The following is a 13,647-nucleotide window of genomic DNA, read 5'->3' as shown; positions in this document are numbered from 1 at the left end:
AGTGGTGGTTTCCAAATTTGGCAACTGGACTGAATTTTTTTGCTCTAAGGCAATTACTAGACACAATTAATAGTTCTTTTGAGATCAGAATCGGCTTTACTGCCATTGTCAGGGAAGGTACAATCGCAAACTCCAGTGTATTAATTTTATTGGCCAATTGTGCAACATAAAACATAAAAACTAGCAATAAAATGAATAATAAAGCGTCATAAAATTAACTACGATGGAAAAATAGATTAGCTAAATGACACGTCTTTTCACTGTGATTGTAAGAGAGAAACACCTGCAGAACCTTTTTCAATAGCATTCATTGGTTTAAAGTGATAGTCTGAAGGTTTACATGTCACTAATATTGTGTATAATTGTGTACTTGGGTCTGAAATTTTACATAACATAAGTATTACTAAATAATGATGTATTTTCTAAAGTCCCTCCCTTTGCTGATTTCAGCAACTAATCACTTTGACCAATGTGATGAACATTCCTGTGTACCGGCCTGTCAGGTCCAGTCAGGAGGAGAGGGGGAGGGAGCTTGATCATTTACTTTTTCGAAAGTTTCTCCCTCTCCTCGTTTTGCAAACTAGGGGTGGCTTTCTGGTTAAAGAAAATTTCACTCTATTTGCAAACTTACAGACTATCCCTTTAAAGCAGTACTAAGTAACTTGTTTATCTTAATAAATCCTTTTCATAGTCCCTCTGGATGTAATACAAGTGTTAATGGGATGATTGGAGGGTCTTTTATCTCCCCCCTGGTCTCTGGCCATAAAACCACAATTGCAACTTGACTACCACCGGACCAGAATCACCAATACACACTAATGGAATCACGAAGAAGAAGCTAACAGGCTAACGGGCAAAGCTAACTGCAGGCTAGCACCACCTAAACAGTATTTGCCAAGTATGAGTGAAAAAAATATTTACATTGTGTAATTAGTACAATATCCCCCTCTCCCTTTGTCTTTTCTGTCAGCATTGTTTTTACTCTCACGAACAATTAATAAGTTAAAAAAATCGCAACTTGCTACAACACCTGCAGTTGCGCTTATGGCCTCTAGGGGGAAGAGTTACTTAGTACGGCTTAAGTCTCTCAAACTGCTTTGAACCCCTTAACTCCCACCTTAACCGTTCACATTTTCTACCGTTTGGCATTATAGAAATCTAAAACTAATCTAAAAACAAAACAAAAAGCAAGAAAAAAGTGACCTCAATGGGACATGTGTGGACACCTCTTGCTCTGCCTATGTGAAAGTTCACTTGCTACAATATCAAGAGGTGCCTCACTACAGTCACATCACTGGCTCCATGAAATAGCTGTAATCGTGTGTGTGTGTGCAGTCGGTGTGATGGTGAAAGAGCAGGTGCTGGGGGTTTTGCCTGAGGAGATGTCTTACCTGGTGTCAGACCTGAACCCGTTCACCGAGTACACGTTCAGGGTCAGCGCCTTTACAACGGTGGGAGAGGGCCCCGCTGCCGACATCATGGAGTCGACCCGAGAGCAGGGTAAACACGTTATCATTATGACTATGCGGCGCTTAATGACAACACTACTAAACAGCGGATGTGTGTTGTTGGCTCAGTTCCCAGCTCTGTGATGAACGTCACCTACCAGAACATCAGCTCCTCTTCCGTGCTCGTGAGCTGGGTCCCTCCTGTCAACCCAAACGGGCGCATCACGCATTACACCATCTACGGGGTCAAACTGCACGAAAACCAAAAGCTGCAGTGGGAGAGTAATGAGACGAGTTTACTGATTACAGGTGAGTAAAAGATGACATGTGCATTGACTTACTCATTTCTCCATCTGGAAGCTTTGCTGTGAGGTTTGTGTACGTCCTCAGTCACGCAGGAGTTGTCTGTCATGGTGGAGGGCTCTTGAGCTGTTATCTGTAGCCTACTTTAAAGTTGAAGTGTTGGATATTTTGCCAAATGTCCAACACTACAGACTCCAGATCTCAGTTCAAGAGCCCCTGTTAACGTTTGCTGTTGAAGCATACATTTTTACATATGTCTCCTCCCTTGCTCTTATCTAGATTTAGAAAAATACACAGGTTATAAACTCGGGGTGGCGGCCTCTACAGCTGTGGGAGAAAGTGATCTGAGCGATGACGACTACATCATGGTTCACACTTTGGAAGATGGTATGTTTGAACTGCCCTAAACACCAGTGTTCTGTCCATATTCATTCAGCCTGACCGGAAACTGTCCTTCCTCTCTCTTCTCCACATCCACAGAGCCAGAGTCGCCTGTCACGGACCTCACTGTGGTCGAGACCAGCCCCTCCACCGCCACCCTGTCCTGGTCTCCCCCGGAGAAGGCCAACGGAGTCATTCAGTATTATAAACTCAGCTATGGGAATGACACATTCTCCACTTCGCTGCGCGTCGATACAAACCGAGCCACACTGACGGACCTTAAGCCTTTCTCCAACTACACAGTGTCGGTGAAAGCGTACACCCGCCATGGCCACGGAAACCAGACATCAGGCACTTTACAGCTGCTATCCGGGGAGGATGGTATGGGAAATTTGCTTTCATTTATTTGGTTTTAGGTTATTTTATTAATCAAGCTTACAGTTCAGTTTACCAGGCATGAAATGCCAAACAATAGAAATAATAAATACACCTGCTATTTGTGTTTAAACACTTTGGATAAATGTTTTTTTTCTGGATTGTACCTCTTCGAATGCCCATTATTCATTATATCTCATAAATCTCCACAACCTCCTTATAATATGGCAGATGATTGAGTAAATTAGTCCGATTCCCGATGTTGCGATTGCAAATATTAACGCAAAATCAAGCAAATCGATGTGGCATTGCAGCTTTTCCACAAATTTTCCAACTAAAGTGAGTTTCTGATCAGTTAAATCCATTTTACTTGTCCAGCACCGCCGCTCATGCTTCTGTTTTTTAGTTGACACAACTTTTTAAAATAATGCCTATTTTAAGTCTTTCTTATTCCCCATATCCTCTTTGAATGATAATAAAAAAAAAAAAATGCAAAAAAAGTTAGACTTTGATAAAAACGTGACATTGGGTATTGTAGCCCGCAACAATCGCGAGGGACTGAGTAAATTAACGCTACAGAGCCCAGTATCCCATCACACTGTTGAAAGATTGCCCCTGAAGTATACTTTCCTTCCCCGATTCTCCCAGTCCCGGGCAGCCCCCCGTACGGGCTGGCCTATGAGTCCATCAGCCCCAGCGAGGTCAACGTGACCTGGCTGCCCCCCGAGACGGCCAACGGGGTCGTCACACATTACGGCCTGGAGCTGTGGAACTCCTCTCACTTCCTCAACCTGACCTCCGGCAGCACGCACCTGCTCATCGGGCACTTGAAGAAGTACACCGAGTACCGCGTCAAGGTGCAGGCGCACACCCGCGTCGGCCCGGGCAACTTCAGCGAGCCGCTCAACATCACCACGCTGGAGGACGGTGAGCAGGCTTTTGTCCTTTTCTTGTGTGTGTTCTTAACAGTCTGTAAAGTTTATTCATTCATGTTTTTAGTCAATGAATCTGAGCTCAACTTTAATAATGCAAGCCTTTTTTGTGATGTAACTCCCCCCTAAAAATCCAGGGAGGACACCCAAGTTGCCATTGTAGGTAATCCCGGATTACATCACAGACGGAGCGGTTTCTCTGATTAAATCTTGCCCTTCTCTTTGTTTCACTGAATACTAATCACTGTTACATCACAGGTGCCACTCCACACGTGACTGTGGCTGTGACATGGACTCAGGGCTGGAAAATCTACCATTCTTTTATCCCAAGGCAATGTTGCTAAACCCTTGTGTGCGTCTGTGCAGTTGTTTATGCCCTTCTTGTGCGTCCCAGCCCCTGATACCCCACCCCAGTTCTTGCATGCCAGAAAGCTCTCAGACTACGAGGTGCAGTTGTCTTGGGAGCCGCCGCGTGAAGCCAATTCCGACGTGTTGTACTACAGAGTTAGAGTTTGGTGAGTAACTCGTGTGTGCAGAAGAATCATACTGTTGAGAAACATATGGCTGTATTATTACTTTTATGTAGGACATATACTGTGGGCTGCGGAAGTTTAGGCACCCAGGGGGGAGGACAAACTCAATTGAATTCCAAACAATTCTGGAGGAACACTTAACATGCTAAAGTTGGAAAACAGATGTGTTCTACAAATGGGTGAGGATCCTATATCCACAGTGGACGACCTCAAGAGGTGCAGTCGGAAGGTTTTGGCGTGGGCTTCACAGTCTCCTCATTTCTAAACATTGTTGTAGATCTGTGGAAAAAGTAAGTAAGGACTTTATTTGTCATTGTGCAGTTGTACAATGAAATTATGTTCAAGTGCGACGGGGAAACCTGCCTTCAGTTTTCAGGTTTGTCCCTGTTTCAGAGCGTGGTGTCCTGCACTAGTCAGCTACTCCACCTCCTCCTTCATCTTCCTCCTGCGCAGCTCCCTCCGATCCACAACAGTCTTTCACCATCTTCTGGGAAGAGCGTAGAAGACGAATATAATCTGTCTTATTCTCCAGGGAACACTTGCCAGAACAATAGTAGTGATAGAAGAGTTGTGTTGCTAAAGCTGGCCTGTCTACATGCAAAAAACACAGAGAGCAAGCGTGTGACATGCTTATTTTCGAGCCACAGACTGGCCACAGACCCGCCGCAGCGATTCTTTGTCATGTCAAAAAAACAATACAGGCACATATGTTTTTTTCAGGTTGCAAGAACACTGTGCGTCTTCATGTGTCGTCTGTACAGCCAGCATAGGTCTTTTGTACGTTTTGTATGAAACCTTTTTTGTGTGTCGCACTTTGTATATTTGTTGTGCATCCCGCACGCACCATTAGTCCGGCCAACATATGTTCAGATCTCTCATACGTCCTCTATACATGTCGTGTAAGTCGTACGTGAATTGCCCGTTCGGCGAGAGTGCATCAGTCGCACGAAAACTCCAATGTATAAAGCTTCACATGTGCCTGCGGCCATTTGTACAACGTTTTTGCAATATGCCAAGGGGAAGAGGGAAGGCGAGGAGAGAGCAGGTGTCAGAGAGGGAGCAGAGACAAAGGCGCTATGTGTGGTGTGACGCGTGACAGCATGGATCCATGCCAGTGTATGACATATAGTCACCGTGGCTTTCTCTCTCCAACTCCCGGAAGAGTGTGTCATACTGCCCAAGCATGCGCCTTCTCTGTATCCACGGAGGAATTATATAGGCTATACCCCTCCAAAGTGCCGGGTAATCTCTGCGACAAATGCACGGCTTTGGTCCACACAACGTACAGATTGAGGCAAAGAGCGCCGCTGTACCAAGAGAGAGGGAAGTTGCTGTTTGTCTCCATAGCAGTGTGTGCAAGAAAGCCGAGAAATCAGAGGGAGACTTTAGTAAGGAAGAAAGAGCAAAAATCCCTCAAACAAGAACTGAAAGACTCTTGGCTTCCTATAAAAAGCATTAAAGCTGTGGTACTTGGCATTATCGGGGAGGTATTAACTCTGCAGGGTGCCCAAACGTTTGCTTTTTTCCTTATATGTCATTTTTCAAAATGTAACGTATGAAAATAAACCCTGATTTTGATGTAAACGTTATGAGAACGTCTCATCTGTAACAAATCATTTCATCTTCCCCTATACATCATTGCTCACATTAATAGACATTCTGATCTGGGCTGCCTAAACCTTCGCACCCCACTGTGAGATACACATTTACTGGCATCACACTAAATGTTTTATGGAAACTATAAGACACAACATCGGGCCGTGAGTGAAGCATCCTTTGTTTGTGGCTCTGTTAGGAATGAAAGCATAGAGCAGTGGCAGAATGTGACCGGGACCTCCGTGGTGATTAACGTGGACACTGAAAGCCCCTACAATGCCTCTGTATCCAGCTGGACGCGGCTGGGAGACGGAGGAGTGCTGGTGTACATCAGCTTCTCCACCGGTGTGGCAGGTGAGGCTTTACCACATGTAACTGTTGACTATAGAGAAAGAAGCCACTATGTCTGTTATCTTGTTAAGTCGGTAAGTAAATAACATAATTTATTGTTGGGCACAATCCTACATGTTAAAAAGGTGAACTGTCCAAATAACCCCCAAAAAAAGTATCTATAGTGTCTCTCAATAATGTCAAGCATTATTTAGCTTAACAACATGCTATACTTCAGAGCTAATTTTGTGTATGTTTGCTTTCAGAGCCGTTTGACCCTCCTCATAATGTGACGGTATCAAACCTGACCTTCTCCTCAGTCACTGTGACGTGGAACCCGCCCAGAGAACCAAACGGGATTGTAGTATATTACTCTATTTACTTCAGAGACAACCAGACTGTCACTGAAAAGGTGGGACTCTCAGTTTATGAAAGAAGTCAGTTACTGTGTGTGGCTCATTCTGCAAATAAACCAAAGCCTGAAATAAAATGCTTCTTTCATTGTAGAAAGTGTACACCAAAGACCTAGAGTCTCCCTCTCCTGGAGCCACCCTGTCCTACACTGTGACCGGGCTGATCGGGGGAACCAACTACACTGCGTGGATGATGTCCAGCACCGTCCAGGGGGACGGAGGAGTGCAGACTGAGCCCATCCCACTGCTGTTGCCAGAGGGAGGTCTGTGACCCCCGCGCTCCCAATGAGCCGTGATTTACACTGAGGCTTAGCTCTGTGTATTTATCAATCTGCACGCTTTTTTCAACTCTCCTCACCTCCACTCGAGAAAATTACATAAAAACCAAACCTGTCAGATAGTAAAAGGAGATGACTCTTTCTTGCAAACTGTCCATGACAATCTTCGAGGAGGTTTGTGTTCCCTTTTACTAAACGTGACAAAAGCGATGTCATAGAGGAGAGGGACATTAGTGCAAATACAGAGAAATAGCTCATTGCTTCCAAACTCTACAAAAGGTAATCTAAAAATAGGTTTTTGCTTCAAATAAGTATTTTCCATTGATTTGAGTATGTAAGTAAAATGATCTACCAAGGGAAGTATTTTGCACATAAAACATTAAAATTAGATAATAAAACCATTTCTAGTTGAATTAAGTAGATGCTTTTTCTTATTCTAAGTGCATACGTACTCATTCCATTGGCAGACTTGTGTACCTGGCAAGTCAGAATTACTCAAATTAGAGTACAATGTTCTTAATTCAAGTAATTTGAACTTATTTAGGTTGTGCTGATTGCTATTTCCTTGGAAACTATTAATCATGCCCAAAGCCTGAACACTGACTCCATGGATGTCCATGTTTTTATGTGATTTTGTGACAAATGGTGCAGATACCGACATACTGACGTGTAACCATTTGTATTTTGTGATCTGGTGATGTTTTCTCTCTCTCTAACACTGACTGTGTTTCTGCCTGTGCCCAGCCACTCCGCTCTCAGCCTGGCACGGGACCTCCAGGGCCACCTAGCCTCAGCCCAGCAGGGGCCCCTTCCCCTGGGCTCAGACCTCCACGCCAACTCACCTTTTGGATCTCTCAAGTGTTGTATTCCTTTGAACTGTTTTTTTTTTTTTTACTCTCAGTTTCTTTTACTTTGGGACAGACGTGTGCAGACATACAGAGGACACTTAACCCTGTTTCATAATCAAGTTCCTCCTTCGTGTGTGCCAATTTCTAATGTCTGCTTACACACTGTGCTGTTTTTGTATTGGTTACTATGTGAGCTCCCTGTGGACTGTTCTAACTGCAAACTAGCCACATGTTCCTCCCACGTTTGTGACAATTAACCACAATACTGCATTATACATAGACATGTATCATTGTGTGTGATTCATTCCTCATTTTAGGGACTAGATCTAACTCAGCACTGACTCCTGTCGTGTTTTGTCCTCCCGCAGTGCCCAGTGATTCCGTGCACAACCTGACGGCCTACAACGTCAGCACCCAGGCCATCGTGGTGAGCTGGGACCCCCCTCAGGAGCCAAACGGGCGACTCTATTACCTGCTGACCTTACAGGAAGCCGCCCTCCCCCCCAACACCGCCAACCAGGGCACGCCGTTCAAAGTCATCAGGCAATCCACCATAGATAACGTCTTTCTGTTCACCAAGCTGAGGATATACTTCCCCTACGTGTTCAACGTTACCCCGGCAACTGCAGCTGGCGTTGCCTACAACCACACGATCACGCGGCACCTGCGGACGCAAGACGAAGGTGTCGTACTTTTCATTTTCCATTGAGTTCCACTCCGAAATGGCCTGTCGTGATAGTGCTAAAAGAAAAACAAGAGTTTAGGACAAATTAAGTGAGATCTATTCAGAGTTTGGATTCCTTTCTCAACAGACCTTGCGATAATATTTCTAAAATCTGCTTTCTTTCAGTTCCCACCTCGCCCCCAGTGCTGGTCTCCTCCAGAAACGTGTCGTCCTCCTCGATCGCCGTAGCGTGGCAGCCCCCTCTAGAGGCCAATGGGGTGATAACAGAGTACACCCTCACACTGTCGGGCCCCGGGGGCACCAACACCACAACCACCACTAACACATCATACGAGCTGACCGACTTACTGCAGTACACGGCCTACAACTTATCCGTCACTGCGGCCACACGCAAAGGCACCGGGCCTCCTCTCATGCTGCAGCTGCACACGGACGAGGGGGGTGAGTGTGAGACATCAATCATCATCAAATCATCGCAATTTCAATTATTCAGCTACTGTATTGTTCTGATAAAGCACTAACGATGTTATCTTCATTGGGTCTTATGTCTCTCTTATATCAAAGAGTTATACTGTACTCAGGTCACAATTTTTTGAGTCACCCTCATTGTTCGAGTTTTCACTTTGCAAGAATTTGAGTTTGAGTCATTAAAATAAAGTCAGAGTTTAAGTTGGGTCACTATAATCGAAAACTAAGTCGATTATAGTCCAAGTCGCAAGTCCACACTGATAGAAATAGAATAGATAGAAAAGAAAGAAAAGATAGAATAGAAAACGTTTTGCAAGTCCAGCCCATTTAATATTACTATGGTTACTATTTTCCAAGCAGCATCCACTCAGTGATTCTTGATGACATTTTACTATCTTTAAACTTAAAATAGAAGTCAGTAAGAGAGGGAAATGAGGAGAGAGAGATATTTTTAAAGTATACAATCTAGCTCCTCCCCCTCACCTCCTGATTGGACCTGAAAGCCCCTCCTCATTAGAGGTTAGATCAACCCAAAAAATCAAGCCCGACCCGACCCGAGCATTTGAATTTGAACTTGAATTGTCGGCCCGAGCCCGAAACAAGCCCAATGCAAATAATCATTTATTTAAGGCTGGAATAGGAGCGTTCAGCAGCAGAACCATGTGTGAGAGATACACGGCACACGTGCATGCAGCAGTAGCGTACAGACCTGGGCAGGCCGAGAGAGTGGGGGCAGGTTACATGCTGCACCACAGCTCAATGTCTCTGTCTTCTCTTTTCCGTCTCTCTCTTCTTCTCCTCCGCCACGTTGTTCATAAACGTCGCGCTGCATTTACAAAAGCTACTTTTTACGAGGTAACAGGAACCAATCTGCTTTTTTATCCACTGTAAATGAAACACTGTCCTGAGAGAAAGCATGAATAGCGATGTTCTCTGCGTGCCGCCGGTATCAAAGCCTGGCGCCCGCCCCCTGCACGTGCACCACCTCCCTCCCAGACTCCTTTATTTTATATTGAGTATAACCACATTTTGTATACAATAGACAAAGCCTATAGCATAGATTTGTATTAGAGATTTTAATGACATTAGTAAAATAAGAAAAGGGCTCGGGCCTAAAATCTAACCTCTTCTCCTCATTCCCTGTGCGCAGGAAAGCTCCTCTCATTGGTTCAGGCCTAGTCCTACCAAAGTCTGATTTGTTGCTGAGATCAGCAGAGGGATGGACTTCAGAATTTACTCGACATCAAAATGCAGGCCCACAAGCTCAATTATATGCATGGCGTGTTTACAAAGTGCAGACTCACAGGTCGGCAGTGAAAAAGACTCAAGAACTATATGAGTCAAGTCCAAATCCGTGTCCTCAGTCCAAAAGTCTGAATCCAAGTGTCCTGAACCTCGAGTCCAGTCACGAGTCACTGCCCATGAGAAACTCACAATACGAGTCCTGGAAATTCAGTGCTTGCAAGGAGGAAAGAAAAGCCAGATCATTTCCATAATTACTCAGCCCTAGGTTCAGCACACCAAACAGGCGTATCCATAAAACATATGATTTTAATTGTATGGAAAAGGCATTTCCAGTCCCAGAGCTTTGATGTTAGTGAGGCTTTAGCGGTGCGGCACACAGCCTTTTGGCAACAGCCGCGTAGCCTTCCTAATTCCTCCTATTTTCTTCCTCTTTTCAAATAATTAGTCTAGTCTCTGTGGATTTGAGCTAGATTTCCACGGAGTGATTTCAATCACTGCTGCAAGATGCAACCGAGTCGTCATTCGAGCAGAGAAAACGGCAAAAACGCAAGATATCTTTGAGTCAGACATGAAATTGGACTGTTTCCAAGTAGACATTTGTGGGAAGGAAAAACAAACCTGCCAAACCAACCAAAACACCGAGTGAAATGGTTTACTGCAGAGATGACATCACAATCATCCAGGAGAGACTTAACACAGGCAAATGAGTGAGGAGCTATGAATAGTGTATTGAGCGGTGAAACTTTGACGCGCAGATCCAGGTCTTAGGTTATAGAAGTGGTGAATCTTTTGTTGATCACTGCGAAAAATACATAACTAGATTAGTTTAAACGTCTCAATTTGAGCATAATCATTTAAAGGATCTGTATTATGCTATTTTAGCCATTCCAAAGTAAAGTATAAGCATGTATATGATATATTATACAGCTACCACTATGGACTATGCATTTTTGTGATAAATTTAAGTGTTTTCTGGAGGTATTTTTCCAACCCGGAAGACAAAACGCTTGGATTCTGTTAACTCCGCCCCCTCTCTCCGCTCATACAACTTTACCATTGTAGAAATATAAATACTACAGCAAAAAGTGAAGTTACTGTCACGATACAGTTATAAGGAGTTGACATTTGCAACACAGCTTCATAAATGGCTAACACACGTTTTGATTCACTCACCACCGCTCTGGTCCATCGGGTGTTTACATTATGAGACTCGCGTTGGATATAAAAGTGAATCCACTTCGATTCAGGCCAAGGTTCACCAAACATCCATCAGTGACAGTCACAGACAAACACTATTTTGGCTGATAGTCGCTGAGTCCCGGAGAGCAATTCCAACTTGTGGCGAGTGGCCTCTTCTTTAGGAAGGTTGAATAAAGTCCTGTCCTTGTAGCTTTTCTCCGTGACATTATCATTATCATCCTGTGTCTTGCCGTAATAAGACAGTTCTTCAGAGTCACCCCAGTTTTTCCAGCTTGTCCAGCCATCTCATTTAAGGTCTTCCTCTGCCTCTCTTTCCCTCCATGGACCCTTTGCATGATGACTTTCTCCAAACTGTTGTCTGCTCTGATCACACGGCCAAAGACAGACAGCCTGTTCCTCTCCATTATGTTCATCAGAGATGTTTTCACTTGGATTTCTTTCAGGACCCATTGGCTTGTTTTCTTTGCTGTCCATGGAATACGTAGAAGCCGCCTCCACGGCAACAGTTCAAAAGCCTGTTTTCTCTTTCTGTTTGCCTTTTTTTAAGTCCAACTCTCACTTCCAAATGGGAAATTGATCCGGCCCTTTAACGGTACTCTTATTGGTACTTTGAAAGGAAAGTATCTAAAGAGGTTAGATAGAGGCTACACTATAGTAGCCTCTATCTAACTAGCCTAGGCCTATATTTATTTTTTATTACACTTTTTGTTGCACATTCACTCTATTTGGACCTAATTTATTTTCAATTAGCTCATACACTTAATATATGGGAGTTCAAATACAAATATAGACTAAAATGTATTTGTATTATTATTATTGTCTTAAGTGTTGTGTTGGTTAGGTTTGACTGTAGCTCTGAGACTGAGTCTTAATGAAAACTTAAACATAAAAAAAATAATGAACTACAGCCACAGCCTGTTTCCTCTTGTCATTCAGCCTGTGTCCAGTGGGTCGACATCGGTGTCATCTGTTTTCATTGTCTTTGTTTTCTTTACATTAAGCTTCAAGTCTTCTGCTTCACTTGCAACCTTTACACTTTGGACTGTAAAGCTGAGGAATAGAAAAAATAAGGGAATAACTGCAAATGTTATGAATCCTCACTCCTGTTACATAACACAATTAACTATGGCTGCAATCAGCATCTTGTAAAAGCTGCAATTGTGTCAGTTTAGTCTCTACCTCTATACTTCAACCAGCAGCTCTGATCATGAGCTCATGGTGGCGCAGTGGTTAGCGCTCGTGCTTCACAGCAGAAGGTCCCGGATTCAATTCCCACCTGGACGGGGCCTTTCTGTGTGGAGTTTGCATGTTCTTCCCGTGACTATTTGTTCCTGATTCTTTCGTGTCCCAGGGCCCATGTCCCCGCCCCGTAACTTGACCATCTACAACCACACGGCGGTGTCGGTGTGGCTGAGCTGGGAGCCCGCCCTGGAGCCCAACGGAGTGGTGACGCACTACGGCTTCAGGATACGAGAGCTCATCACACAGACGGTCACACACCAGGTAGCGCTTAATTTCACAGCCCAAAAGACCCCTGCTCCCCCCCCATTCCCTTTCTGCTAAACAACATACCCGGCGTTTATCTCCAGCCCAGCACGCCGCTAAGTAACCGAACGCACTGTCAGATATACTCCAATTTCACACTTGGGAGACACTCTAAACATGATATTTACAGCGTATCGGCTCTTGTTCAGTAGCTGATTTCATGATCGCTTTCCTGTTTGTGAGTAGAATTCCTCTGGTCCCTCCACGACTAAGCATCTGTCGGGGTTCAGGCCACACAGCTCCTATGAGATAAGTGTCTGCAGCTACACGAGAGTGGGGCACGGCGGCCAGTTCAGCAGCCCAGTCACCTTCACGACCAACGAGTCAGGCATGGACTTTTCACATGTCAAAATATACATCATCACAGGGGGTTTGATGAAGCAGGTGAACATTAGTGTTGTGTGTGATTGTGCGCAGTTTCTGACGCAGTGGGTAACCTCTCCTGCGCCGGCGTGAGCTGGGACTCGGTGCACTTGTCCTGGGAGCGCCCGGACAATCCCAACGGACAGATCCTGTTTTATGAGATCGCTCTGGAGGTCAATGCGCAGATGCATTTCCACCAGGCGGGCACTGTGGAATACACCGTCACTGACCTGTCCCCGGAGCAGCAGTACACCCTGATGGTGGCCGCAGTCAACTCTGCCGGGCCGGGAGACATGGTCAGCTGCAGTGCGGCCACTCTGTCCGAGACAGGTACCACCGCTCATACGGGGTGTGACAATATATCGATTTTATGATATCGGGATATTTTGGGGGACGATGCGATACAGATAGTTTTTATTCCGATTTAGATACTTTTGACGAAGTCCGGCATCATGCATGTTAATGAGGTAGCAGTGCTCCACAGTTTTCAGTCAGTTGAGGTCAATAGTGATCCAGAGTTCAGTCAGAACAGTAGAGGGCAGCACTACAATTTTAAGCACTTGGACAAACACTGTCACACAAATATTGCTTTTAATGATATTTTTTATAGTTCTAAATCGGATTGATTTGGAGTTCAATTCTTTCTTTTGAAATAGCACTGTGGTTTAGTGTTTATTTCAATGTAAATGAAGTCATCTGCCACT

General features: G+C 44.5%; 1 protein-coding gene across 1 annotated transcript in view; it reads left to right on the top strand.

Moving 5' to 3' along the window:
* Positions 1-13,647, top strand: part of ptprq (protein tyrosine phosphatase receptor type Q) — a gene marked incomplete at its 5' end in the record, with an annotated part of 65,166 nt that overhangs the window by 32,378 nt on the left and 19,141 nt on the right. The window contains 14 exons of the mRNA XM_079567592.1: positions 1,336-1,500; positions 1,578-1,757; positions 2,031-2,138; positions 2,232-2,513; positions 3,156-3,434; positions 3,834-3,954; positions 5,768-5,922; positions 6,165-6,310; positions 6,406-6,574; positions 7,806-8,120; positions 8,288-8,563; positions 12,387-12,538; positions 12,767-12,908; positions 12,998-13,273. Of these exons, the coding sequence (XP_079423718.1) occupies positions 1,336-1,500; positions 1,578-1,757; positions 2,031-2,138; positions 2,232-2,513; positions 3,156-3,434; positions 3,834-3,954; positions 5,768-5,922; positions 6,165-6,310; positions 6,406-6,574; positions 7,806-8,120; positions 8,288-8,563; positions 12,387-12,538; positions 12,767-12,908; positions 12,998-13,273 (2,766 nt within the window). The remainder of the gene's footprint in view (positions 1-1,335; positions 1,501-1,577; positions 1,758-2,030; positions 2,139-2,231; positions 2,514-3,155; positions 3,435-3,833; positions 3,955-5,767; positions 5,923-6,164; positions 6,311-6,405; positions 6,575-7,805; positions 8,121-8,287; positions 8,564-12,386; positions 12,539-12,766; positions 12,909-12,997; positions 13,274-13,647) is intronic.

Source organism: Gobius niger (genome assembly GCF_951799975.1).
Source record: "Gobius niger genome assembly, chromosome: 12".
Taxonomy (NCBI): Eukaryota; Metazoa; Chordata; class Actinopteri; order Gobiiformes; family Gobiidae; genus Gobius; species Gobius niger.
The sequence above is the reverse complement of the archived record's forward strand: the minus strand, read 5'-3'. Positions and strand labels throughout refer to the sequence as shown.